Source organism: Tenrec ecaudatus, chromosome 11 (genome assembly GCF_050624435.1).
Source record: "Tenrec ecaudatus isolate mTenEca1 chromosome 11, mTenEca1.hap1, whole genome shotgun sequence".
NCBI lineage: Eukaryota > Metazoa > Chordata > Mammalia > Afrosoricida > Tenrecidae > Tenrec > Tenrec ecaudatus.
This window is the reverse complement of record NC_134540.1, coordinates 1,183,509-1,208,633: the sequence shown is the minus strand read 5'-3', so window position 1 is coordinate 1,208,633 and position 25,125 is coordinate 1,183,509. Positions and strand designations below refer to the sequence as shown.

The 25,125-nt window shown below is 48.9% G+C and overlaps 1 protein-coding gene across 5 annotated transcripts in view; it reads left to right on the top strand.

Annotated features, from left to right (window-relative positions):
- Positions 1-25,125, top strand: part of NBEA (neurobeachin) — a 514,531-nt gene that overhangs the window by 274,995 nt on the left and 214,411 nt on the right. For all 5 annotated transcript variants that reach the window (XM_075562753.1, XM_075562752.1, XM_075562751.1 and 2 more), the window contains one exon: positions 10,599-10,663. In XM_075562753.1, coding sequence (XP_075418868.1) covers positions 10,599-10,663 — 65 coding nt within the window. The remainder of the gene's footprint in view (positions 1-10,598; positions 10,664-25,125) is intronic.

The window sequence follows — 25,125 nt, the reverse complement described above, 5'->3', positions numbered from 1 at the left end:
CCAGGAAAACAGGAGTGACGCAATCCCATAGGATTCCCTGCGCTTTCCCAAGTAAATCTTAGCAGATGCCACTTCTGTTTTCCGGTGCCTTCCCTGTCCAGAGGGAGGCTTTGTAAAGTGTGGCCCTTCCTGTAGGCAAAGTGCTTTCAGACCTGGGCGTGACGCTGAGCCAGCCATGACCTCCTCCTTCCTCGTGGCGTGTGGGCCCAGCAGACAGGGTCACGCGCGAGTGAGGGGCTGTGGTTTGTGCATGGAGGCTGTACTCTTCGCCAGATGTGCCTCCGAGCTCACAGAAAGGAAGACTGGGTGACTTCCAGGAAGAGAACCCCACTGAGGCCCACGCCCTGCCAACCGGCCCAGCCTCAGAACACCTCCACTCTGACTGTGTAGTCCATGGTGTGCACACCACAAGGCCTGCCGCTTTCTTGCTATCTCTCTTCCTTCCTTCCTAACTTCTTTCCTTCCTTCTTTCCTATCTTCCTTCCTAACTTCCTGCTTTCCTTCCTAACTGCCTGCCTGCCTTTCTAAATGGAATGATCCTAAACTGGAGGTAGATACAGTGACAAGCTGACAATGGACACTGACTAAAGAGACCTGCCCCGTGGCCAGCTATCTGGTCAATTCTAACTCACAGGGACCCTGGGCAGGCTTCTCAGGACTGTCGGTCTAATATGTGCAGGCACAGATAGCCTGGTACCTTTGAAGCGGACGCCTTGCTCTGAGCAGCCCAGAGTGCCCAGCAGGCCTCCATAATGGAGGAGGCCCCGTACAAGCAGTCACTGAGAAGTGCTGGGGCTGACGGGATCTGGGCTGGGCTGTGTACCAACTGCTCCTCTCATGCGGCATTGAAGGTTTGAGTGTGCTCTCCTTGCTCAGGAAGAGTGTGAGTGTCAGAAACAAGGTGTGGGATCAGTATTGTTATCTTGCCTCTGTCGAAACATTTCTAAGCATTCTGTGAACAAGCGTCCCATGTCATTTGACTTCTCAATTTGTCTATTGTTTTTCAAGTTAATTAATAATGGATTATTATCACGTGAGGAGCCCTGGTTGCATAGTGGTTACGCACTGGGCTGCAATCCTCATGGTCATTGGTTCAAAACCCCCAGCAGCTCTTGGGAGGAAGACTGGGCTTTCTACCCCCATACACAGCTCGTCTCAGAAACCCACAGGGGTCTTTGTGAGTCAGCACTGACTCACTCGCTGGCAGTGGATTTCATTGTGATGTTACAGCATGCACTTGTGTACTTGCATTGTGGTTAGTGATGCACTGACTGTTGATAAGCAGTTACCTCTGAAACCAGAAGTCCTCTGAGATCTGGTGCACGCTGAGAAACTCATCCGCCAGATCGCCTGTTGGCTGTGGTGGCCATGACGTAGAAACAGTCGGCTTTCTAGGGAAGCCTTGCTGCATGGAGCACTCGCTCCAGAAGGACTCTGCCTGCTTGGAGGCTATGCCCCAGGCACCCTGGTCGGGCAGGAATGGAGCCTGGTCCCTGCAGGGAAGGCGAGGCTCCTTCCCTGAACGCGGGTGGGTGGTGAAGTGTGACCTCTTGCTTTTGATGTTTGCCCAAGAGGTTGTGGTGTGCCTGGAGAGCCCACATGCTACAGGCCAGTTGAGCAGACACAGTGGGAACAGAAGGTCCTGAACAGGGAGGCTATGTCAGGGACTGAGGCGAGTGGGCTCAGGGTCCCTTGGGGGCCGCTGCCGCCTCCTTTTTGGCCGGAGACCAGAACACCTTCCAGATGAGCCTCCCGGTTCCTTTGTGTCTTCAGTTTATGAGACTTTGGAAAGGATGGGAGCCCAGGGGACACATGTGGTTAAGCTACCCGGATGGCAGTTTTGGACCACCAACCTGCGCTCCAGAGACAGACACGCCATTCCCTCACTCTCCCCTCTGTCCCACAGGCTTGTTCAGAAGCAGTGGCTATAGCTTTATGGGAAGGAGTGCTGCCCTCTTTTCTTGAGGTCACACAGGTGACCACCGAGCCCGAGTGCCCATCAGTCCCACTCTGATTGGACTTGGGTCCATTATGAACAATGAACAGACCAGGAGGCAGGAGGTCCATGGTGCAGAGAGTTTCCTAGAGCAAAGTGGCCCCTCAGGACAGAACCTCGCCAGCATCAGCACATACACAGATACACTTACATACACACATGCTTGCAGGCACTTACACACACACTCATACACACTCAAACACAGGCACATGCACATGCAAACACATGGGGCACGTGTGTGTGTGTGTTCAAAACCTATAATTCTTTTTTTATCATTTTATTAAGGGCTCATACAACTCTTATCACAATCCATACATACTTCAATTGTGTAAAGCACATTTGTACATTCATTGCCCTCATCATTCTCAAAATATTTACTCTCCACTTAAGCCCCTAGAATCAGGTCCTCATTTTTTCTTCTCCCTCCCCGCTCTCCTCTCCCTCATGAACCCTTGATAATTTATAAATTATTACTTTGTCATATCTTGCCCTGTCCAACGTCTCCCTTCACCCACTTTTCTGTTGTCTGTCCCCCAGGGAGGAGGTCACATGCAGATCCTTGTACTTGGTTCCCCCTTTCCAACTCACCCTCCCTCCACCTTCCCACCCAGTATCGCCTCTCATACCACTGGTCCTGAAGGTATCATCCACCCTGGATTCCCTATGTTTCCAGTTCCTATCTGTACCAGTGTACATCCTCTGCTCTAGCCAGACTTGCAAGGTATTGGGATCATGATAATGAGGGGTGAGGAAGCATTTAGGAACTAGAGGAAAGTTCTATTTTTCATCGTTGCTACTTCGTACCCAGACTGGCTCATCCCCTCCCTGAGACCCTTCTGTAAGGGGATGTCCAGTGGCCTACAAATGGGTTTTGGGTCTCCACTCTGCACTCCCCCCTCATTCACTATGGTAAGATTTTTTTGTTCTGATGATGCCTGATACCTAATCTGTTCAACACCTCATGATAGCACAGGTTGGTGTGTGCTTCTTCCATGTGGGCTTTGTTGTTTCTGAGCTAGATGGCCGTTTGTTTACCTTCAAGCCTTTAAGACCCCAGATGCTATATCTTTTAATAGCCGGCCACCATCAGCTTTCTTCACCACATTTGCTTATGCACCCATTTGTCTTCAGCAGTCGTATCATGGAGGTGAGCGCACAATGATATGATTTTTTGTTCTTTGATGCCTGATAACTGATCCCTTTGGCACCTCGTGATCACACAGGCTGGTGTGTTCTTCCATGTTGGCTCTATTGCTTCTGAGCTAGATGGCCACTTGTTCACCCATGCAGGCACATTGACACACAAACATAGGCACAGACATACAGATTTCATGGCAGCGATGAGAATGAATTTGACTCACATGCTCTTGGAAATTGGTTACATTTCAGCCTGGGCTGGTGGTCATTCCGAGTAGATCGCAGATGTGTGTGTGAGTCTGTCCCTGTGACCTGTGGGCCTTGTCTCCGGCAACTTCTCGTGAAGCTAGGCTGACTAATCCCAATGGCATCCTCTTCCCATCAATTCCAAGAGCCCACATCACCAGTGATCCTTTTCCCACTCGCTCTCTGCACACACTGTTGAGAGCCCAGGCTTGGCTCCAGGCGAGGGTGAGGCTGCTCCCCAGCACTGAGAGTGCCATGCCTGGCCCTCGGGTGGGATGGAGTCCCTCAGTGCCCAGGACACAGTTGGAGAGCAGCGTACCTAAGCCAAAAGGCCAGAAAGTTCACTGTCTTTAGGTTGATGCCAGCCACAGCAGCCCTGTGGGACAGAGCAGGACTGCCCCGCCGGGTGTCCGAGGCTGTAACTCTTCATGGGAGCAGACAGCCTTATCTTTCTCTCGTGGAGCAGCTCATGACTGTGACACAGACTGCCAGCACACTGACCCTGCTCTCTACCACACACACCGAGCTGGTGAGGGGTCCACGGTTCCGCAAAGGGACACTCCGGCTCTAGCAGACTGCAGTGCAGGAGGAACATCCTGCAGGGAAGGAAGGGGAGGAGAGAGAAAGAGGCTGGCACTTTAGATGGTCTCACTCCTCAGGGATCTGACACCTCGAGAGAGTTTGTGCCAGTGTGGCTGGGCCACTTGGCCCACCTTCACAGGTGCTGGTTCCCCGGAGAGCCCATGGCCTAGGACAGTGGCGACCCTACACACATTGACCAGTGTTCGGGTCACCCGATACTGGGAGGGTGGGGGAGAAAGGGGAACCGAGTACAAGGATCTACTTAGAACCTCCTCCCTGGAGGACGGACAACAGAAAAGTGGGTGAAAGGAGACATCGGACAGTATAAGATATGACAAAATAATAATACTTTATAAATTATCAAGGGCTCATGAGGGGAGGGAGGGGTAAAATGAGGAGCTGATACCAAGGGCTCAAGTAGAAAGCAATTGTTTTGCAAATGATGATGGCAACAAAGGTACAAATGTGCTTGACACGATGGATGGATGGATTGTGATAAGAGCTATAAGAACCCCCAATAAAATTATTTTTTTTAAAAAGAGTTACAGTCTCAGAAACTCACAGGGAAAGTTCTACTGTGTCCTGTAGGGTCTCTGTCCGGGCTCACTGGCACAATGGCAGTGAGTATGTTCATGCAAGCAGCCGTCAAAATGCAGCGCTGGGTCAGTCTGCTGCACGAGTCCTCCTCAGAATGCTGAAAGGCAAGGACGTCGCTTTGAGGATTGAGGTGCAAGTGACTGGATCCAAAATATGTTTCGCGCGAAAGGGGGACAGTGAGTAAAGAAAACCACAGAAGAACTGATGTGTTCGAATCATGGTGTTGGTGAAAACTATTGACAGTACCATGGGCCAAAGAAGAACAAAGAGCTCTGTCTTGGGAGAAATGCGACCAGAATGTTCCTGAGTGGCAAGGCGGTGAGACTTCATGTCTTTGTCAGGAGTAGTGAGCAGCCCTTGAATAACGACAGCTTGCTTGGTAAATGGAGGGGCCAGTGAGATGGGCACCGTGACCGCAGCAGTGGGCTCAGACACAGCCGTTTTGAGGGTGGAGCAGGACTGGGCAGTTTCTCTTGGTTGTACATAGGGGCCCTGTGGGTCAGCACCATCTGGTGGAACCTAACGAGGACTGCCAGAAGTCCACCCAGCATGCCAGCCAACCAGAACTGCGGCTGGCAAGACTGCCCCACACCCTTTGAACAAGTCACCTGGTGGGACAGTCCCTGGAGAAGGTCTGTGAACAAGGTGGACTGACTCAGTGGCAACGGCCCGGAGGACGTGCAGGACTGGACAGTGCTTCGTTTTGTTGTACACGCCTCGCTGTGAGCAGGAACCCAAGGTCTGGTCTCAGCCCCCTCCCCTATTCCATGCCTCGGAACAGTCTGATTTGCAAATCGCTCCGAGTGACCCGAGCGTCTCAGGAGCAGGAGAGTGGCACACAGAGATGGTGGAGTGAGACGTGTGTGGAAGGGGGGTACCACGGGGGTCCCTGCTGTGGCCTGTCAGGGGCCAGCAGGCAGGGGTATATACACAGCCATGTCCTGGGTCTGAGGTTTCTCCTGAGCCATTGCCCTTTGCAGGCGTCCAGAGGAGAACAGAAGGGTGGTTTCATCGCCATCCTTCTGGAAGTCATTTGTCCTCCAAGTGCTCTGTTTCAAAGAGTCCCGAGCAAGAGATCCAGTTCCCTGAGAAAGCCCTTCATCAGGAGGAAATGTGACACTGGAGTCTGACAGTGGAACATGGTAACAGAGCCACCTCCGCAGGCAGTTCTCTCTCTGCAGGCATCCCACCCCCAGACCCACCAGGCCCCCTCCCCTCCCCTCCAGCAGTCCGAGCATTCACACCTTCTCACCGAAGTGCCACTTAGCTTAGGGGGCTTTACACTCTAGGGCCAGCCAGACCCTAGATGAATCTCCATCTGTCCCTTGTCTGGCTCCAATGGATGTACAGACTGCAGTGTTCCCTGCCCTCTAGGCCAGAGCACGCACTCACTGCACTCCCCCCACTCCCTCCCCGTCGCCCATGTCTGGGTGTTCTCTGAACCTGCTTGCAGCTGCACAGTGAAGAAAACTTTCTCAACCAGAGAAAACAAGTAACAAAGTAGCATGCTCCCACATCAAACAATGTTGTCATTATCTGGCCTACTGCATGATCCCCGAGTTGTAACCCTTTCCAGGTGCATTGATGTTTCTGCCGGGCAAGGCACTCTGGGAGGTTTCCAACCTGGGAGGAGCCTGAGGGCTGGCCTTGTGTCCCAGAGGTTGGCATGTCAGTAAGTGATTGTCACGTGGCTTGTGCTAGGATGTCGCCTAGGACTGGTTTACGCTGGCTGGGACTCCCTCAACCTCCTCCGAGGCTTCCATTTCGCCTGAGGCCACAGGCTTGACCGGTGCCAAGGGGTCTAACTGCAGAGTTCCACCCACTGCCTGCAGCCAACCAGCTACTCGCTTCTTGTTGGTCACTCACTGACTCGCTCGCTAACTGCCATGGAGTTGATGCCAACTCATAAGGACCCTCTAGTCCAGAGGAGAACTGCTCCTATGGGTTTCCGAGGTTGTAGCTCTTTTTTTCCCCTTTCTTTCATTTTATTGAGAACTCTTATCATTCTTACTGTGATTGGAGCTCTTTACAGGAACAGATAGCCTCATCTTTCTCCCACAGAGCAGCTGGTGTGCTTGATCCGCTGACCTTGTGGTGAGCATCCCAATGTGTAACCCACTAATCCACGCACGACCAGACACAGATCATTCTTTCTCAGAGGGACGGTTCTATGGTTGATATAAATAGGGTTCACTGCTGAAAATACCGTGATTTAGGCTTTGTTACTCCATTTCCCATGCTGGAAGCTGACAGTTTATGTATTAATTTTCACATTTCGAGATGCCTAGACCTGAGCAGCAGCATAATTATGTAGGCCTTAGTGGGGGTTGGGTGCCGCCCAGGTGCTTGGACTCCCGAGGACCTGAGTGGGACTAATTCAGAGCCCGCCCTGGCTGCCTTCACAGCAGTGCGTTTCCAGGCCTCCCGCACAGGGCTGCTGCTGTGGCCTGGGGTCATGGAAGGAAAAGGAACCACCAGGAGGATCCGCCTGGTGGCACACGTCTCTTACTCCATTTCCCTTTATTTACAGTCAAGTCCTTGTCCCCTGTCTCTGTTAGGCATGAGAGCAGAGACCACACTCTGCCAGAGTTGATGCCAACTCATAGGGGCCCTAGAGGACACACAGGATGGAGCTGCCCCTATGGCTGGAACTCTCTCTGGTTTCAAACTGCTGGCCTTGTAGTGAGCAACCTGACATGTAACCCACTACATGGCGATGTGTAAATAAAACTGCTCTTACAGCCACTTAACCCAAAGCACTGGGCAGATTTTAAAGCCAACCCAGATATCTGATTATTGTGTATGACAGGTCTTTAGCCCCCTTTCTGCCTCATTTAGTTGTGTATGGTTTTGTGTTAATTGAGAGAAATGAGAGGTTTGCTTTCATTACTGCCTTGTGGGGTATGTTTGTTTAAAATTTACCAAAATAATGAAGCTAAAATAAATAATTCTCATGAGAGACTGTAGCTGATGAGAGCTGGAAAAGATGTGTGTGTAGAATGTCCACTGTTAGGGCTACCGCGTGACTGGTGGAGAAGGGCCAGGTGTCTGTTCCCACGAAGGGCACAGTCTCAGAAACCCAAAGGGCGGCTCTGCTCTGCCCAGGCTCCCTGCGAGTGGGTCGGGATCGAGTGTGTCCATGTTGGTGGGACTGGCTGTGGCTTCGAGTCGAGTGCTTAGGAGGCATGCACCCCAGCACAAACAGCCTGGCGTCAGCACACACTTTCTCTGCTGGTTTAAAATGCACGCTGTGCTGTAGTATTCTCATGCAATGTGTTCCTTGTCCATGAAGCAGCAGTCAGGAAATCAGACATGTTCATTGTCCACATCTGCTGCAGGAGACCTGCTTGGGGACGGAAAAGCAAGGAACTCACTTTGAGGTCTAAGGTGTGCCTCACCTGAGCCATAGTATTTTCAATAGCCACATATCCATGTGAAAGTTGGACATTGACTAGAGGAGACAGCAGAAAAGTTTATGCATCTGAACTCTGGCACTGGCAAAGGACAGTGAATATACCATGGACTGCCAGAAGAACCAACAGACCCTTTTTGGAAGAAATTCAGCCAGAATCTTCTTTAGAAGTGAGGACGATGAGGCCAGGCACTGAATGGGGCAGCTTGATTTGCTGACCCAAGAGCTCCAGCTGAGTACCTCAGCCTAAGGCTATGGCAGAGTGGCGTGCCGTTCTGGCATTTATTGGCAGTGCTTCAGGTGTTTTATGGCAATGAACAAGGGGGCAGAGGCCAGGTCGAATGACCAATGCCCAGAGAGCAGCCCACCTATGAGCACCGCAAAGGGTGGCTGTACACTTCCCTCAGGTTTGTATCCTGAGCACTACTGATCCTGATTTGTAACCTGTTAACTTCCCTCATAAACCCCATGATTATCAGGATAGTCTGTTGTATGTGGCTGCTGCAAGGCATTACATGACCCAGCTGAGAAACAGAGTGTTGTGGTAGAGACGGCTGGTGTCCTGACTAGTAGAGATGTCTGGGGAGTGGAGTGAGCCTGACCCTGCTCATAAGGACAAGCCTGGGCTGGCTCTGAGTTTGAGTCTATTTCCCCTTTTTGAAGAGGTCAGATGCCACCTCATAACCTTTTTCACACAGCCTGACACATAGGTCACAGCACCAAAAAATGCCCTGAGCCCACTGCCATCCAGATGCTGACCATCTAGAACAGGGTAGGACAGCCCTGTGTGTCTCCCAGACTGTGACTCTGTAACAGGATTAGAAACCCATCTCATCCGTGGATCAGCTGGTGACTTCAGTTAGCAGGCCAATGCACAACCCCCACGTCACCCGTCGACTTGGGCAGAGGCTGATAACTGCAATGTAGGACATTCTGTAAGAAAAATAAGTCACAGCTGACCTGTCCTCCTCAGCTCTGTCAGCTTGCCAGAAGGAAAGTTCCAGAATCTACCAAGATCAAAAGCAGCCCACAGTGAGGTGGCCATCAATGTGATGTGTCCTGACTGGACCTGACAAGTTCCAAGCCTCCTGAGGGAATTAGGAGGTGGCCTTTCCTTGGTCACCTCTGGAAGTGGCTTCGCTCACTCCTTGTGATGAGCCCCTTGTGCTGTGATGCGCAGTGACAGGGTGGGGGCACCCAGGTGTACTTCCCAGGGCTGCCTGCACTGCCTTCCTGAGCAAATACCTTTACTGTTAATACAGCTGCTTGGCACGACCACACACACCGCATACATGAGAGACTTCAAAAAGTTTGCGGAACTTTTCCAGCATCATAATTCCATGTTTCTATGGACACTTTGAAGCCCCTCCTATTTCTGTATACGGGGCCTCTTGGCCGAGACAAACGTGATTCACATCGCTCCGCCATTTGCTGTGTTCTCACATGCGTTCTAAGCAGCATCATTGTACCGATGTCCATGGTCTTTCTGTTCTGGTCTACTTTACGTGCATTTGCTGGTCATAGCAGCCCATTCATACACCAGCCTCCCTTAGAAACCCAAGACAACTGAACTCTGCCATCCAGTTGAAGCTGACTCATAGCGACCTCAAGGGCAGGTGGAACTGCCCTGCGAGTTTCTGGGACAGCACCTCTTTGTGGGGATAGAGAGCTTTGTCTTTCTCCCTGGGAGCAGCAGCTGGTGGTTTCGAACTGCTGACTTGGTCGGTCTCAGCCCAACAAGGAACCACTCTGCTGCCAGCGCACACGGCCTTCCCTTAAAGAGGAGGCAAGAAATCCGCATTGCTCTCAGGCTTCTCCCGCGGCAGCTGCAGCACTGTCATGGGCTCCATCAGTATTCTCTCTCAGGGCCTCTCCAAGCTGGCTCGGCGTCCAGTTCTTGCTGGCCATCCAGTTCTCCAGCGTGTGCAGTCGTCTCTGCTGTTGGCACGCGAACCCCTACCACTGCTCCCCCAAACTTCCCAAGAGAAGCCAAGTCTCCTCTGCCAGCCCCACCCCCACTCCCTGGCTCCTTCTTTCTCTGTAGGTGCCTCAGGCTGGTCTGGGGCTCTTCTTGGTCCCCTGCTCTCTTTCAGGTGGGCTGTATCTTCCCCACCTTCGCCCACTTCCTTCTCCTCTTCTGCCCATGTGCATCTCAGTGGTCGCTGTATGACTCAGGCTGCTGAGATGGCTCCCTTCGCATCACCAAAATGCTGTTCCCACATGGGTCCTACCCACAGATAGCATTCCAACACATGTATGGGTGACACGATTTAAGCCATGACATCGGACCTCGGACACTGTCACCCTTTCATATCCCTAGACCTTGCCAGGAGCTCATTGCTCCCAAGTATTCATAGACCCTGCAGAGTCTCAGAGGACCAGCCCCCAGCCCTTACCTCAACCCACCCTCACCCCCCAGCCCCACGTGTCCGAATTCTTCCAGGAGCTCAAGCATATTTCTAACCACAAGCCAGAGGGTATGGGCTCTAAACCCTGAGGAAGTGGATAGAAATGACACCAGTGGGCCGGGAGACATCGACCTGGAGCCCCCTGGGGTCTCGCAGTGCTGCCCATCAGTCCGCCCGCCGCCCGCTCACCTCTCCCTCTCTGTGCTCTCTGTCTCTGCAGGAATGGCAGAACTCGATTCAGAAGAACGCAGGGCTGGCCTTCATTGAGCTCATCAACGAAGGAAGGTAATGTGGCCCCAGCACAGAGACTGGCCGTCCGTGTGCACGATAGCCTGCTGTCAGCTGCCCCTCTTAGCCATCTGTCTGTGTCCGCCCCGCTCCCCGCAGTGCCTCAGCGGGAAATTCAGTTTCTTTTTAAAAAAATCATTTTATTAGGGGCTCATACAACTCTTGTCCATCCAGCCATCCATCCATTGTGTCAAGCACATTTGTACATTTGTTTCCATCATCATTCTCAAAACGTTTTCTTTTTACTTGAGCCCTTGATATCAGCTCATCATTTTCACCTCCCTCAATAACCCTTGATAATACATAAATTATTATTTTGTCATATCTTACACTGTCCAACATCCTCTTTCACCCACTTTTCTGTTGTCCATCCCCCAGGGAGGCGGTTATATGTAGATCCTTGTAATCAGTTCCCCCTTTCTACCTCACCTTTCCTCTACCCTCCCGATATCACCACTGTCACCACTGGTCCTGAGGGGTTCATCTGCCCTGGATTCCCTGTGTTTCCAGTTCTTACCTGTACCAGTGTACAACCTCTGGTCTAACCAGATTTGTAAAGTAGAACTGGGATCATGATAGTGGGGGGGGGGGCGGAGAGGAAGTATTAAAGAACTAGAGGAAAGTTGTATGTTTCATCGTTGCTACACTGAACCCTGACTGGCTCGTCTCCTCCCCACAACCCTTTTGTAAGGGGATGTGTAGTTGCCTACAGATGGACTTTGGGTCCCCACTCCATACTCTCCCTCATTCACAATGATATGAGTTTTTGTTCTGGCCTGATACCTGATCCCATCAACACCTCGTGAGCACACAGGCAGGTGTACTTCTTCCATATGGGCTGTTGTTTCTGAGCTAGATGGTCGCTTGTTTATCTCTAAGATTCCAGATGCTATATCTTTTGATAGCCAGGCACTATCAGCTTTCTTCACCACATTTACTTATGCACCTGTTTGTCTACAGCAGTCATGTCGGGAAGGTGAGCATCACAGAATGCCAAGTTAATAGAACAAAGTGTTCTTGCATTGAGGGAGTACTTGAGTGGAGGCCCAATGTCCATCTGCTACCTTAATACTAAACCTATAAATATATGCACATAGATCTAGTTCCCCATAATTGTATGTAAATATATTTACATGTATACATTCCTGTATTTATATCTCTATAAATTCCATTTGCCTCCGAGTCCTTTCCTCTATTTCCTTTTATTTTCTTTTTGTCCCACTATCATGTTCAGTCTTCATTTAGGTTTCAGTAATTCCTCTGGGTTACATTGCCCTTGATCAAGCCCTACCAGGCCTCCTACACCCTCCTTGCCACCGATTTTGGACCGCTTGCTGTTCCCTTGTCCCTGGGTTTGCTAACACCACTTTCTTTCCCCCACATCCCCCTCTCCTCATGTCCCCCCGGAACTGTCAGTCCCATTGCTTTCTCCTCCAGATTGTTTATCCCACCTATCTTATTTTGATAGACCTCCAGAGATAATAATATACACAAAAACAAGACAGAGCAAAACAAAGCAATAAACGAAACAAAATAGCAACAAGAACAAAAAAAGAAAAAACCTGTAAATAATCCAAGGTCTGTTTGTTGGCCTTTAGAAGTGTTTTCCAGTTGAGTCCAATGGGGTGCCCTACCCTGGCCGTAAAGTGTATTTTTGCTATTCCCTGGGGACTTTGTTGCTCCCCTTGCTGTTCTGTTGCACGCCCTTAGTGTTTTGCCTCGGTGTGGTAAGGTTAGATCGGGTGCAGTTCCCACACTGTGTCCCCATAGGGCTATGGGTCAGTGAGGGGTGTCGTGTCTCATAGTGGGACCGGCCATGTGGTCTTCTCTGTGGCTTGGCTCCTCTGAGCGGGGATATCCTTCAGGCTTGGTGGGCCAGGATGTGTACCCTCTCTCTTCCTCCCCCTTCATTTGCTCCCGTGTGCTCTGATCACACATGTCCCTCTGCCTGAGCTGCAGCTTCAGTGCTGTCCTCTGAAGTGAATTCTTCTGAGGGGGAGGGAGGCTGTCCACATAGTTGGGATTGGGGCTGGCCCCTCACAGAGTTTCAAGGTTGAGCATTTCAACTTCAGGGGCAGGGGTGGGGTTCCGCAGCACCTAGGGCAGCGTCCCCATGTTCTGAGCCAAGGGCACCCCCCACCATTCGCCACCACACAAGCCAGCCCTGGTCTGCAGCCGATCTGCCCCTCCATCTGTTGCCTGAGCTGGGAGCCAGAGGAAGGCAGGCAGTGTGACTGGCCTGTGGCAGCTAGCCTTGGACGCTGGGAGTGTCTATGGGTAGTGGCCGCACAAGACAAGGCCAGTGCCTGAGTCCTTTGCAGCTGAGCTTCCTGGGGGTGTGGTGCCCTCTGTGGGCAGTCAGGGCCCAATGCCTGGCATGATCTGTTAGGCTTTTATTGGCAACCAAGTTTACTAGGTAAGGAAATGCTGCCACCTGTGTATTGAACTTGTCCTGGCAGAGGGGCCGGGAGATGAGCGTTCACAAGGCTGTTGTGGCAACTTGGTTTTTAACCCCCAGCCTCACTGGTCAAAGCTTCAGGTCTATGTGGTCTGCTGTTCACGTCCCTGTCGGGTGACACTTTCTGGGATACAGACTTGGCCTGATGACACAGTTCACATTTTCACCTTCCTTGGCCCACGTTCTCTGTTTTTGCTCATAATCCCGCGAGTCTGAAACGCATTCACTGGAAAATGAAAGATTCCAGAAAAGGTCCGTTTTCTCTGCTAGGACTTCAGTCCCCACCGTGCTAGCCCTCGCTGTCTTTCTCGTGTGGCATTTCATGGTGACAGGAGCTGGTGGTCACTCTACTCATCTTCTGGAGCGGAAATAGTGTAAATGACTCATTGGGGAGGCTGCTCATGGACATGTGGGCTCAGGTACTTGCTTCAGAGTTGAACCCGTGGTGTCTTCTGACTCAGCAGGACAGAGCTCCCCGCGCTCTGTCAGTTCAGCACCTGGCCACTGGAAGGGGGATTTAGAAAGGGGGCAGGCCTTGCTGTCATCGGGAGGAAGTGTTGGAGATTGAGGCATGGCTTGGGGATGAGCCGTGGCTCCTTTTGTTTTGTTGGGCCGGAAGCTGGCAATCTAGAAATGTGCTTTATCGACAGGCATGCATATTTCAATTCTAAGTCAGGAAAGCACCCACTGCCCACCATCCTACCCCTGTCCACCCGGGATCAGTGTGTCCACTGGCATGACAATCACTGCTCCTCAAAAAGATGATTTGGGGGAGAAAACAACCCCACATGCTCTTCAAGGAGAAATGACATGTATACCAGCCAGCAAGACTCGGTGGGCCTGGCAGACTTCAAAGCTGCAGGTGGAGCTGGGAGTCAGAGAGAGGGGCTGAGGCGGCCCACGTAGAGCTTGCTTTGCTTTGGGTTTGAGTGCAGTCTCGCCCGACTCACAGCAACCCTGTAGGGCATGTGCCCAAGACAGTCCCCTTCCCCTGTTTCTCCCGCAGAGCAGCTGGTGACTTTGATCTACCCACTACCTGGCCTGCAGTGGCACCAGGCCCCCTTGGAAAAGACCCAGAGGTTAACACAGGGGTGCCGCAGAATCCCTGTGGTGTGTGTGGAAGGTCACGGTCACCTGGGGGCCGGCCGAGTCATTGGAAGACAGCCAGGTGGGGAAACAAGCACAGCAGAGGGGGCTGGGGAATGCTTGGGGTGAGAGGCAAAGGCATTTAAACCAGGCTGTTGGCAAAGAGGAATCACCTGCTCCCATGAAGAGGGACAGTCTCAGAATCCCACAGGGGCAGTTCCACCCTGTCGCTATGGGTCAGAATTGACTTGGTGGTGGTGAGTTTGATTTTGGAATGGACAGAAAATGGAGTAAACCTGTCTGGGAAGAAGTACGGGAAGACTGCTCCTTGGACTTTGATGATGAGACATTGCCTCTTGTGGCTTAGCTGTGTTCTCAGAGGCAGACACTCGATGAGATGGCATGACATGTGGGCTGCAGCCATGATGTGAGAAGGGCACAGGGCCAGGCCATGCTTTATTCGGCCGTAAGGGGGCTGCTAAGAGTCGGAACCAACTAGACACCTACCAGCAACCACAGCAGAGGCGAGAGTTGGGCCAGGAGCCTCGGGCACAGTCTTCATGCTGCCCAGCACTGGTCAGGTGTCTGTTGTGTGCCAACGTGGCAGCCAGGTCCCTCCCTGTCTTCAGGCCCCCTGCAAGGCCGGGCCACAAAGGGACATGCAGGCTGTGCACGTGGGTTGAGGGTGGTCAAATAGCTGTAGCTATAGGAGTGACAGGGTATGACTGAGAAAGCTCATCCCGTGTGCAGCATGGCAAATGGAGTTTAGGGGTTCCGGCCTGGAGCCAGGGCCGTCCAACTGGCCTGAAGGAACCCCAGTGATGGCAACAGTGTTGTTGACTGGTAGGGGCTATGAGGTGGGCACATGTGAAGCACCTTTGGGAGCTCAGGCAGTTTCACTGCGGAGGGTGGGGGCCAGGCAGCTTGATGCCAAGCTCAGGTACCATGAGGTGTGGCAGCCAAAAGAGATGGTGGCTGGCAAGCGGCTGGGCAGGGAAAGCTGGCTTCCCCTTCATGGGCACCAGTGTGCACCCAGGCAGAGAGAGAGGTGGGGCAAATCTGTTGTTTGGGGCAGGGGAACCCCAACTCAGGGCCCAACTCCTGGACGGAGGGGAGCACAGAGCACGAGACACCGGTGTGCTCTTTGTTGCTAGCAAATCTGGGCACAGGCTGGGTGTCTGGCACACACTTGTATTTCATTTGCATGAGCAGAGAACATTTTTTACCAGTTTTTTTATCCCTAATGTTTTAAAATGTAATAAAACACACACACACACACACACACATTTTCTCCCCATTGTTAGACTATCAGCCTTTAATTTGCCCTTGTGGGAGTAAAGATAAAAATCTTTAAGTGGAAATTGTTATAAATGTTTATCCTACTTAACGCTACACTTGTGAATACAATCCATCCATCATCACTGCAGAAAGCAATTGTGCGCTTGTCTGCGATTAACAGGACCAAACAGTTGATGAACGTGCTGCTGTGTGCAAGTGTTCCCCAGGACAGGCTGAGATTATGAACTGGGTCATTTAAAGGAATCTAACAAAGGGGCTTTCTAATTAAAACAAAGCAAGGGTAATGGGATGTAAAATTGCCTATAATATCTTGGCAATAATAATTGGATTTTAAATTATTAAAATGTGAATTAAAGAATGAAGGCAATAAGCATTATTTTTTAAAATACGGAAGTCAGATGTCCCTTTGAAATAAACGAATGATGCACCTAAAATAAACCTGTCCTGCTCCTTTGAAAGCACGTGAGGCCTACTTAGTGACTAGTGGCAGAAAAGAACAGAAACCGGGTGGCTGCACGCTTAGCCCCGAGTTTAACCTCAAACCCGCCCGGGGGGGGGGGGGTGGAGTGCTTCACTTCCAAGCTCCAAAGAGGAGACCCCAGTGTGGCTCCCAGCATCCGTCTCAGCAGGCTGCCCGGCCCGCCTGGAATGGCTTGGTAGACCTGAAAGAAGCGCGGTGGACTGCTGCGTGGGCTCTCAAAAGTGCACTTCAATACAAACAGCAACTTCCCGAGCTTTAGACAGAGTCCCCCTCCCACTTCTGTTGGAGACCTGAGATTCTGATTTCCTCATGGACCAAGCACCCTGGTCTGCCCGGGACATGAGAGCTTCCGCGGCGTGTTTTCCAAGTGGGCTTGGCTCTGTGCCACCGATTCCATGCTCACTCTAAAGTCACCAAACACACAGAGCTCTGCGGCCAGTGAGGCAAAGCACACCCGACTCAGCTTCCTGGAACCCTTGTGTGCGCTCGTGAACTGTACATCCAGTGTTTGGATGTAACTTCGGGTATCGGTGGGAAAATAATGGTATTTGCTAAAGCCAGGCAAGACGAAGCTCATTCATTAATGGCTACACAGGAGCCCTGGTGGCACAGCAGTTGTGCACTGAGCTGCTAACTACAACAACGTCAGCAGTTCAAGACCACCAGATGAGGCTCTCTACTCCAGCAGCTCAAGTCTCAGAAACAGGGGTGGGCTGTCCTGTCCTATAGGCCGCGATGAGTCAGAATTCACTTAAAGGCAGTAAGTTGAGAAATTTGAAATAGAGAGTTGTATTTCAGAATCTAGTCACCATAAATTTGATGTGGATTATGTTGTTAGGCATATTTACAATGATTTCTGCATATGCATGTGTATTGGGTTTTGATTTTTGTTTGCTTATTTTAATTCTCCTGAGAGCAACAGTAAACGTACACTCCCCTGAGCACCATTAACCTCAGCAACAGTTAGGTGAGATGTCATAAAATACAGACAGTCCTTTATATTAAAAACAAAAAGGAGCCCAGTGGTGCAGTAGCCGGCAGCCTGAGACCACCAGCCAAAGACGGGCTTTTCTACCCCCATAAGCAGTTCCAGTCTTTGGACTGCAGGAGCCCACAGGGGGCTCGCTGTGAGTCAGTAAGCCGTGACTGGATGGCAGTGAGTTCATTCACTGTTTGGGGAGCCTGGTTGGGGTGTTTTCACTTCTGCCCCATGTTGTCCTCTAGTTCATATTGGAGGTCTGTGTGCTGCTGTGGGCTGACAGGTTTCGGCGGAGATTCCAGGTGCAGCCAGGCTCGGAATACAGGCCTGGTGATGCACTTGCGCCAGTTCACCAGCCAGTGAGGGCCTCGTGGGGGACGGTGGTCTCCTCTCCCCCAGCAAGGGGTTCTGGGGGCAAAACCAGGCTCTGCCAACTTCTGCCTTGTGACAGGGTGGCAGCCTACTGCCACATGGTTTGCTCTGCCTGTACCACTTTCAGATTATTCTTCCACAGGTGCTTGCTTCCCTGCCACTGTTATAACAAGTTACGTGGAATTAAGGGGCGAGAAGCAAGCCATCTTCTCTTCAGTCTCTGCCAGTGTCCCAGCCCAGCTCCTCCCAGAACATTTGGGGACCCTAATTGAGTAAGAGCATCCCTTGGCTTTCAGGTAACTGTTGGTTGCTCAGTTTGTATTGTGTAGATTGTTGAGGGTAAGTGTAGTTCGCATATTTTATTCCAGCCTACATGGAGTTTGGACGTTAGTGCTCTCAACTAGCTCCCCGGGAATATGGTGTCTGTCCTACAGCCATCTGAACCCAGCCTGTGATTCTGAGAGTCTCATTTCCTCAGTCCAAATTAGCTGTAAATAGGCCTACCCCTATGGGCTTCCAAGGGCTTTACATCTTTATAGAAAGCAGAACACATCGCCTTTTTCCCTCTCAGCAGCCAGTGGCCTTGAACTGCTGATCCATTATGTCACCAGGGCTCCACATCCCCTATAGAATGAGTACATTATTCCACGGCCTCTTAACGCATGAGCTTGTTGAGACTAGTTGCAGAGTGGAAGAAGCAGTGGTGGAGTCGTACAGCTGGGTCAGAGGTCATCGCTTAGGAGGCCTGGGCATCCTGGTCCAGCAACCGCAGACAAGTATGTGCCTTTTGTTGTCTCTCAAGTGAGGCCCTTCCCGGGCAGAGGTGTGATATAATTTGAAGAAGAAACAAAATTAATCAAAAGAAAAATTTAAAAATATTAGAAGCTCTACAGAGGCTGTACAAGTTGGCCTTCCATCATGGGCAGAGGCAGCTACCATTTGGATCCATGCTCTTCTGTGTGCTGGCACCATGGACCTTGGACAAGAGCTAGCAACACCGTGCGGGCTGTGTTTCAGAGTCCTCATGAGGAAAGAGGTACTTTGCTTCAGACAAAAGAAGGCCCTCGACTCTTCACTCTTGTTGACCCCGGGGCACAATTGTTCATTGCTGGGCTGGAAAATGCCAGGCTGAGTGGAAGTTGTGCCCATAACACAACAAGCCTCTCACCTGGGGTTGGAACTTTTGTTGGGCTCACACATTTTAGGAAAAGTCTGTCCAATCGTTAGCTGACCTACCGTAATGGGACAGAGACTGAGGAATACACCCTTTACAGAATTCTTCAGAGGAACCCCTACATAAATTGACCCTGGAAGGGAGTGGCTAGGGACCTATGACTTACGGGGAAATGGGTTTCTGTTTCCCATAATGGAGCACTGGCAGTACACAGTGTTGATGGTCGCACAACAGGACAGCACAGTGCATGCCCCTGAGTGCTTGAATGAGTTGAAATGACAAGTTTTATGCTATATTTACCCCCAATGAAAATTGTTTCTGCTGTGATTTTAAAAATTAAGCCTTTACCAGGTAAACAAAAGTGGGGGGAATGTGTGACTAGTAGACCTACCTACCTACAGCCAATGTTAAAGGATGTCCATAGATGGCAGGCAGAACCTTGAAGTGACAGAAAGAAATCACACTGAGAAAGCTAACTGCAGCCAAGAGGTTCCATGATCTTCGACCCCATTCTTCCAGGAGCCTCCTGAAGAATTCTCAGAGCCAGGAATAAAGGGCAGTTGAATGCATTGTTTAAGAAAAGCTGAACTCCTTTTGTTCTACCTGAACCCAAAACTCCACAAAACAGTCATTACAAAGCTACGCTTAGGACCATATAATACATAAGCATGCAATCTGCAACAATAGCGTAACAGCATAAGGCTAGGGATGTAGACCTAACTGGAAGCAAACTTTTGTATATTATTGAGATTAGGATGCCATTATCCAAACCAGATGTGTAAATTAATGTTATTGTTCTCAGGAAAATCAGTAAGAAAATAACTGTATGTGTGTTGGGAGTAAGTTCTGATCAGTAATTACATTACATATAAATGAATTAAAGTCCAGTTAATAAACATACTTTGCTGAATGAATTAAAAGAGTACTTAAATAAATATGCTATCTACAAAATACTTTAAATTCAAGATCCAAATTGGTTGAATGGAAAAAGATGGAGAAAAATATATTCTGTGCAAACAGAACTCATACGATAGTTGAAGTTGCTATGCCTAGGACAAAATAGGCTTTAAGACAAAATTTTTACAAGAGACAAAGAAAGACTTTATATAACGACAACAGGATAAGTCCTGCAAGAATATATCACCATCATAAACCTGTATGCCCCAAATATATATGAAGCATAAACCAACACAAATTGAAGAAATACAATAACATTTTTAAACTTCAATATCCCACTTTCAGCAATGTACCGATAACAGACATGAAAACAGAGCATGAATAGAAGACCTCTTAAGGCATTTTAGGAGCTTTTGGGATACCAACCCAAAGGTTGACAGTTTGAATCCACCCACTAGCTGTTGCAAGAGAAAGGTTTAGAGATCTGCTCCCATAAAGATGAGACCAAGACAATCTATAATGTGGTTCTACTCTATCATATGGTATCATTATGAGTTGGAATTCAATCAACCGCCACGAATAGCATCATTTACCTACTGGGCTTAGCAGCAAACTATAGAACACTCCATCCAACAAAATACACATTCTTCCCACGTACACATAGAACATTCTCCAAAACAGAACTTTTATTTGGTGTCAAATTAAGTTTCAATGCATTTTACAAATTTAAACTTATACAAAATACCTTTTCCAATCACAATGGCATGGATTTAGAAGTCATTAGCAGAAGGAAATTTGGAAAAAAGCAAGCATTTTGAAATTAACCAACCCACTCTTAATAGCAAATAGGATAAAGAAGACATTACAAGAGAAATTAGAAAATACTTTGAGGCAAAGAAAATCACAGAATATCAGACATTAGATTAAATCAGTGCTCTGATGAACATCTCAGTGTTTAATTACTTCCACTTAAAACTAATGTTCAAAAAGAACATTTCCAGATCTATCCTCAAGTGCAATGCTTATTGATAGGATAATTCCCATTTACCTACAAGGAAGCTCAGTTAGTATGGGTACTACTCAAAGTTATGCACCAATTACTAGTGCCAATGATGAAGAAATTGAATTTTTTAAACTAAGTTTTGCAATCCGGAGTTGATCAAATATACAATCAAGATATGTTAATGACAACTGGTGATTTACATGTGAAAGCTGGAAACTAAGAAGAGGCATCAGTGGCTGGGAGATAGCATTGCACTGTTAGACAAGACAACAGAGTGCATGACAAGATTCTGCAAGATTGAGGAATACATCTGTGAGTGGTGGTGAGCCGCCTGGACTTTAACAAATACAGCACACAAGGATTTTCCACATCGATGAGGGGAGAAGACATGGACACTTAATGTAGTCACTCAGAACAAAACCAGGCCTGACTTCCAATCGCTCATGTGTAAGCTAAAACTGAAGAAAATTAAAATAAATCTATAAGAGCCAAAGTAGGATCGTGAGTATGTCACACCTGAATTTAGTGAGCATCTCGAAAGCCAATTTGGTGCATTGAACACTAATGACTCAAGACCAGAAGAGCTGTGGATGGCATTGAGGACATCGTAGATGAAGAAAACAAATGGTCATTAAGACAAGCAACTAAGAGACCAAAGTGAATTGCAGAATAGACATGGAAACTGGCTCTTGAATGAGAAAATGATGAGGTAAAAGAGCTGAATAGTGAGTTCAAGAAGACAAAGTAAAGTCTTGTAAAGACATGTGAAAAGCAGAAAGAACATGCCCAGCATTTCTCAAGCTTAAAGAAATGAAAACTCCGAAGCCGTGAGTTGCAGTATTGAAGGGTTCTATAGGTAAAATATTGAACAATGCAGGAGCACCATAAAAGGATGGAAGCAGTACACGGAGCCGCTGTACCAAAAAGAATTGGTCAACGCACAACCACTTCAGATAAACAGCATCTGGTCAGGAATGGACTGCATTGAAAGAAGACCGCACTGCATTGGTTATTCGAGCAAAATAAGGCTTGGGGATTGATGAAATATCAGCTGAACTTTTTCAACACGCTGTCTTGCTTTTGCCAGGGAATCTGGAGGACAGCTACCTAAACAGACCCATCCCAAAGAAAGGGCGGACAGTCTTCAATAATGGCATTAGCACCACACGCAAGTAAAAGCTTTGCTGAGCTCACCCCAAAACCATTGCACTCCATGGGCACGGACCTGCTAGAGATTGCCACCAGATTCAGAAAGGGAAGCAGAACAAAGACGATATCACTGCTGTCAGGGGGATCTTGGTGGCTATGCATCACACCAAATTATGGACACACTGAGGAGGTAGGCCCTCCCAGACACACTGCTCACTGGGAACCCGCGCACAGCCCAGGAGACTCGCGTTTAAATAGACAGGAAACTGCGGGGTTCAAAATCAGGAAAGGTGTGCATCATCACTGCACCCTTTCCCCATATTCTTTAGTCTGTACGCCAAGGGAAGAGTTCCTCCAAGTTCCTACGTATAAACAGGGCCAGAGAAGCTGGATTATACACAGAAGAACCTGACATCCGAACTGGAGGAAGACTCATTAACAGCCTGCAATATGCAGATGACAACACAGCCTTATTTGCTGACAGCAAAAAGGGTCTGAAGCATTTACTAATGAAGATCAGTGTGGATTACACCTCAACAAATAAAAGCGATTTCAAGACAAGAGCTTGTAAATCAAAAGGTAATGAATGATTAGACCATTCTGTGATGGGAGGGGGCTATGCGGGAGCTTAACTTTGTACTTGGTGAAGTTATCTGTACATGGTACACCTCTCAGCACGACAGGACCAATAACATGACCGACAGAGAAAATATTGAAGTTACTGAGGATTTCATTTTATGGCAGCACATTTCCCTGATGCCATCCGTCATTTGATTTCTCAGCTGCTGCCCCCATACGCAATCGCGCTGTATAAACCTCCTCCTAATGTCGTGGAGAGCGAAAACGCACCTCGTGGCATTTTCAGTGGCCTCGCCTCCGTGCGAAAGTTGGGCTGTAAGTGAAGAACGTCACAGAAGAATTGATGCACTTGAATTGTGGTCTTGGCAAGAACGGTAGACAACCAGCAGAACAAACGAGCCTGTCTTGGGAAGAATACAGCCAGAATGCTTGTTAGAAGTGAAGATGGCTGGACTTGGTGGTCTCACCTACTTTGCACATGTTATCAGGACAGGAGTTTAATCCCCGGAGAAGGTCATCGTCGTGCTTGATAACGTAGAGGGGCAGCAAAAAAGAGGAGGCCCTCTATGAAATGGACTGACCCAGAGGCTGGACCAATGGGCTCAAATATACCACTGACTGCAGGGGTGGCTCGGGATCAGCCTGTGTTTGTCCTGCATGTAGGCTGCTGTGGGTCAGCGCGGCAGTGTTGCAATGTTGTGGAGCTGCAGTATTCTATGGAAATAGCATGTACCTTCTGTGTTTGCTTGCTAAGCCGCTCTGTCCTTGTCCCCATGGGAGGTAGTTTTGTAAGCTCTGCTATGCCATTATTTTTAACATGTTACTATAAAAAACAACAAACTTAGTATAGCTCATTTATAACACCACCTTCCATGGGGAAGTGAAGGTTAACAAACAAACATAGAAGGTGTGTATTATTTGCATGAAAATCCCACAAAAATACTGGAGATAGTTGTGATGGTTGTACAACATAGTAAATATGCTTGAAACATTGGGACATAAACTTTAAAATGTGAATTTTTATTATGTGAAGTATATTCCAATTAAAAGCACTACTTTAAAGTTTGGGGGGGCGGTGATAAACATTTAGAGATTGCCCAAACCTGGAAGGCTTTGGCATGAGGGAACAGCAGGTCAGACCCATTTCTTCTGTGGGTCAGGATCAAGAAGAATGGCCTTAGAAGGACGGAGCGATGCAGGGGGAAGATGACCGTGTGCACACAGTCTGCACAGAGATAGTCTGACTGTCCCCTGACTTCAGTATGTTACGTGTGACTTTGGACTGGGACCAGGATGTGAAATGTATGGCAACAGCCGGTAAGTCTAAGGCAGTGATGTGATTACGTTGGAACAGGGCTTTACACGTACATGGTTGACTTGTAAGGGTAGCAGTGAACGTAATGGGGTGGCGATCTTTTCAATCAGTAGAGAGGAAAAATATAAAATAAGATATAAAAATACAACCCCAAACCTAGACGCCCTGCCCTGAAAACCATATAAGTACACAAGGACTGCTGTTGTTGTTGCTGTCAGGGACCCATAGCGGCCCTGTGCACAGCAGAATGAAACACTCCCCAGTCCTGCGCTGCCCTCACTTGTGCTGATGCCTGAGCCCACTGATGCACTCAGTGTCAGTCAGCTTCTCGAGGGCCTTTGTTGCCTGCCTTCCACTTGACTGCACACAGTGCCCTTCTCCAGGGATTGGTCTCGCCTGACAGTATGTCCAAAGTACAGGAGGAGGTGAAGTCACACCACTCGTGCCTCTAAGGAGCACTCTGGCTGTACTTCTTCCAGTAAAGATCCACTGGTCCTTTTAGCAGCCCACGGTACTTTCAATGTTCTTCTGCACCACCATTCACCTGTGTCTGTTCTTCCTCAAGCTTCCTCATTCCGTGTCCAATTTTCACATGCATATGACGCAATAGAAATTACCTTGGCTCGGGTCAGGCCCACCTTAGTCCTTAAAGTAATATCTCTGTTCTTCACTACTCTAAAGAGGGCTTATGCAGCAAATGTGCCTAATGCATTACGTCTTTTCTTAACCGCTGCGTCTAGAGCATTGATTGTGGATCCAAGTAAGACATAATCTTTGACAACTTGAACTTTTTCTCCATGGATCATGATGTTTCTATGGGTCCAGTTGGGAGGACCCATGTGTCAGTTGTCTTTACATGGAGCTGCCATCCATACTGAAGCCTGCAGTCCGTGGTCTTCATTCGCGGTGCTTCGCGTCATCTGTCCTCACTTTCAGCGAGCAAGGTTGTGTCATCTGCGTACTGCAGGTTGTTAAGAACTAGTAGAGATAAGAAATCATTGTTTTAGAAATAGTTGCATTATATATTAATATTAGCAACAAATATAAATGGACCATAATTTGTTAATTGCCTTCAAAACCAAGACATGTTCTGTTTAGTAAAGGCATGGGCTCACTGGGGAGGCTGACACAGCACCGGGCAGTCTTTCTTCTTGTGCATGGGTCCCCCACCGTGAGTCAGAACAGAGTTGGCAGCACCTTGCAGCCACAGCAGGTCACAGAGTTCAGGAAAATTTAATTCACTAGAAAGATGCTACCATTCTTAGTTGCATGTTCCAAATAAAATAACCCCTAATACATAAAGACAAAAATAATGGAACATCGGGGAGAAAATGACAAATACGTCCTTTTGATGGAAGATTCCACCACATCTATCTCAATCACCAACATGCCCATCCAAGCAAATAATCAGTAAAGGTATTAGACTTAGACGGCGTCATTAGGACCCATCGCCTATGGTAATATATAGAACGTTGCACCAATTAAAAAAAGGTATGCTTCTCAAAATAACATGTAACATACATTTCTAGCTAATTTCGGTTGAGAGCAGAATAAGGCTTCAGAAAACACAAGGGAGTCCATGTTGGAGAGCAGAACAGAAACCAGTGCAGCGGGAATAAGGTGCTTAAGTGGGTCACATAGACAAAGGCCCTTTCCCAAAAGAGTAA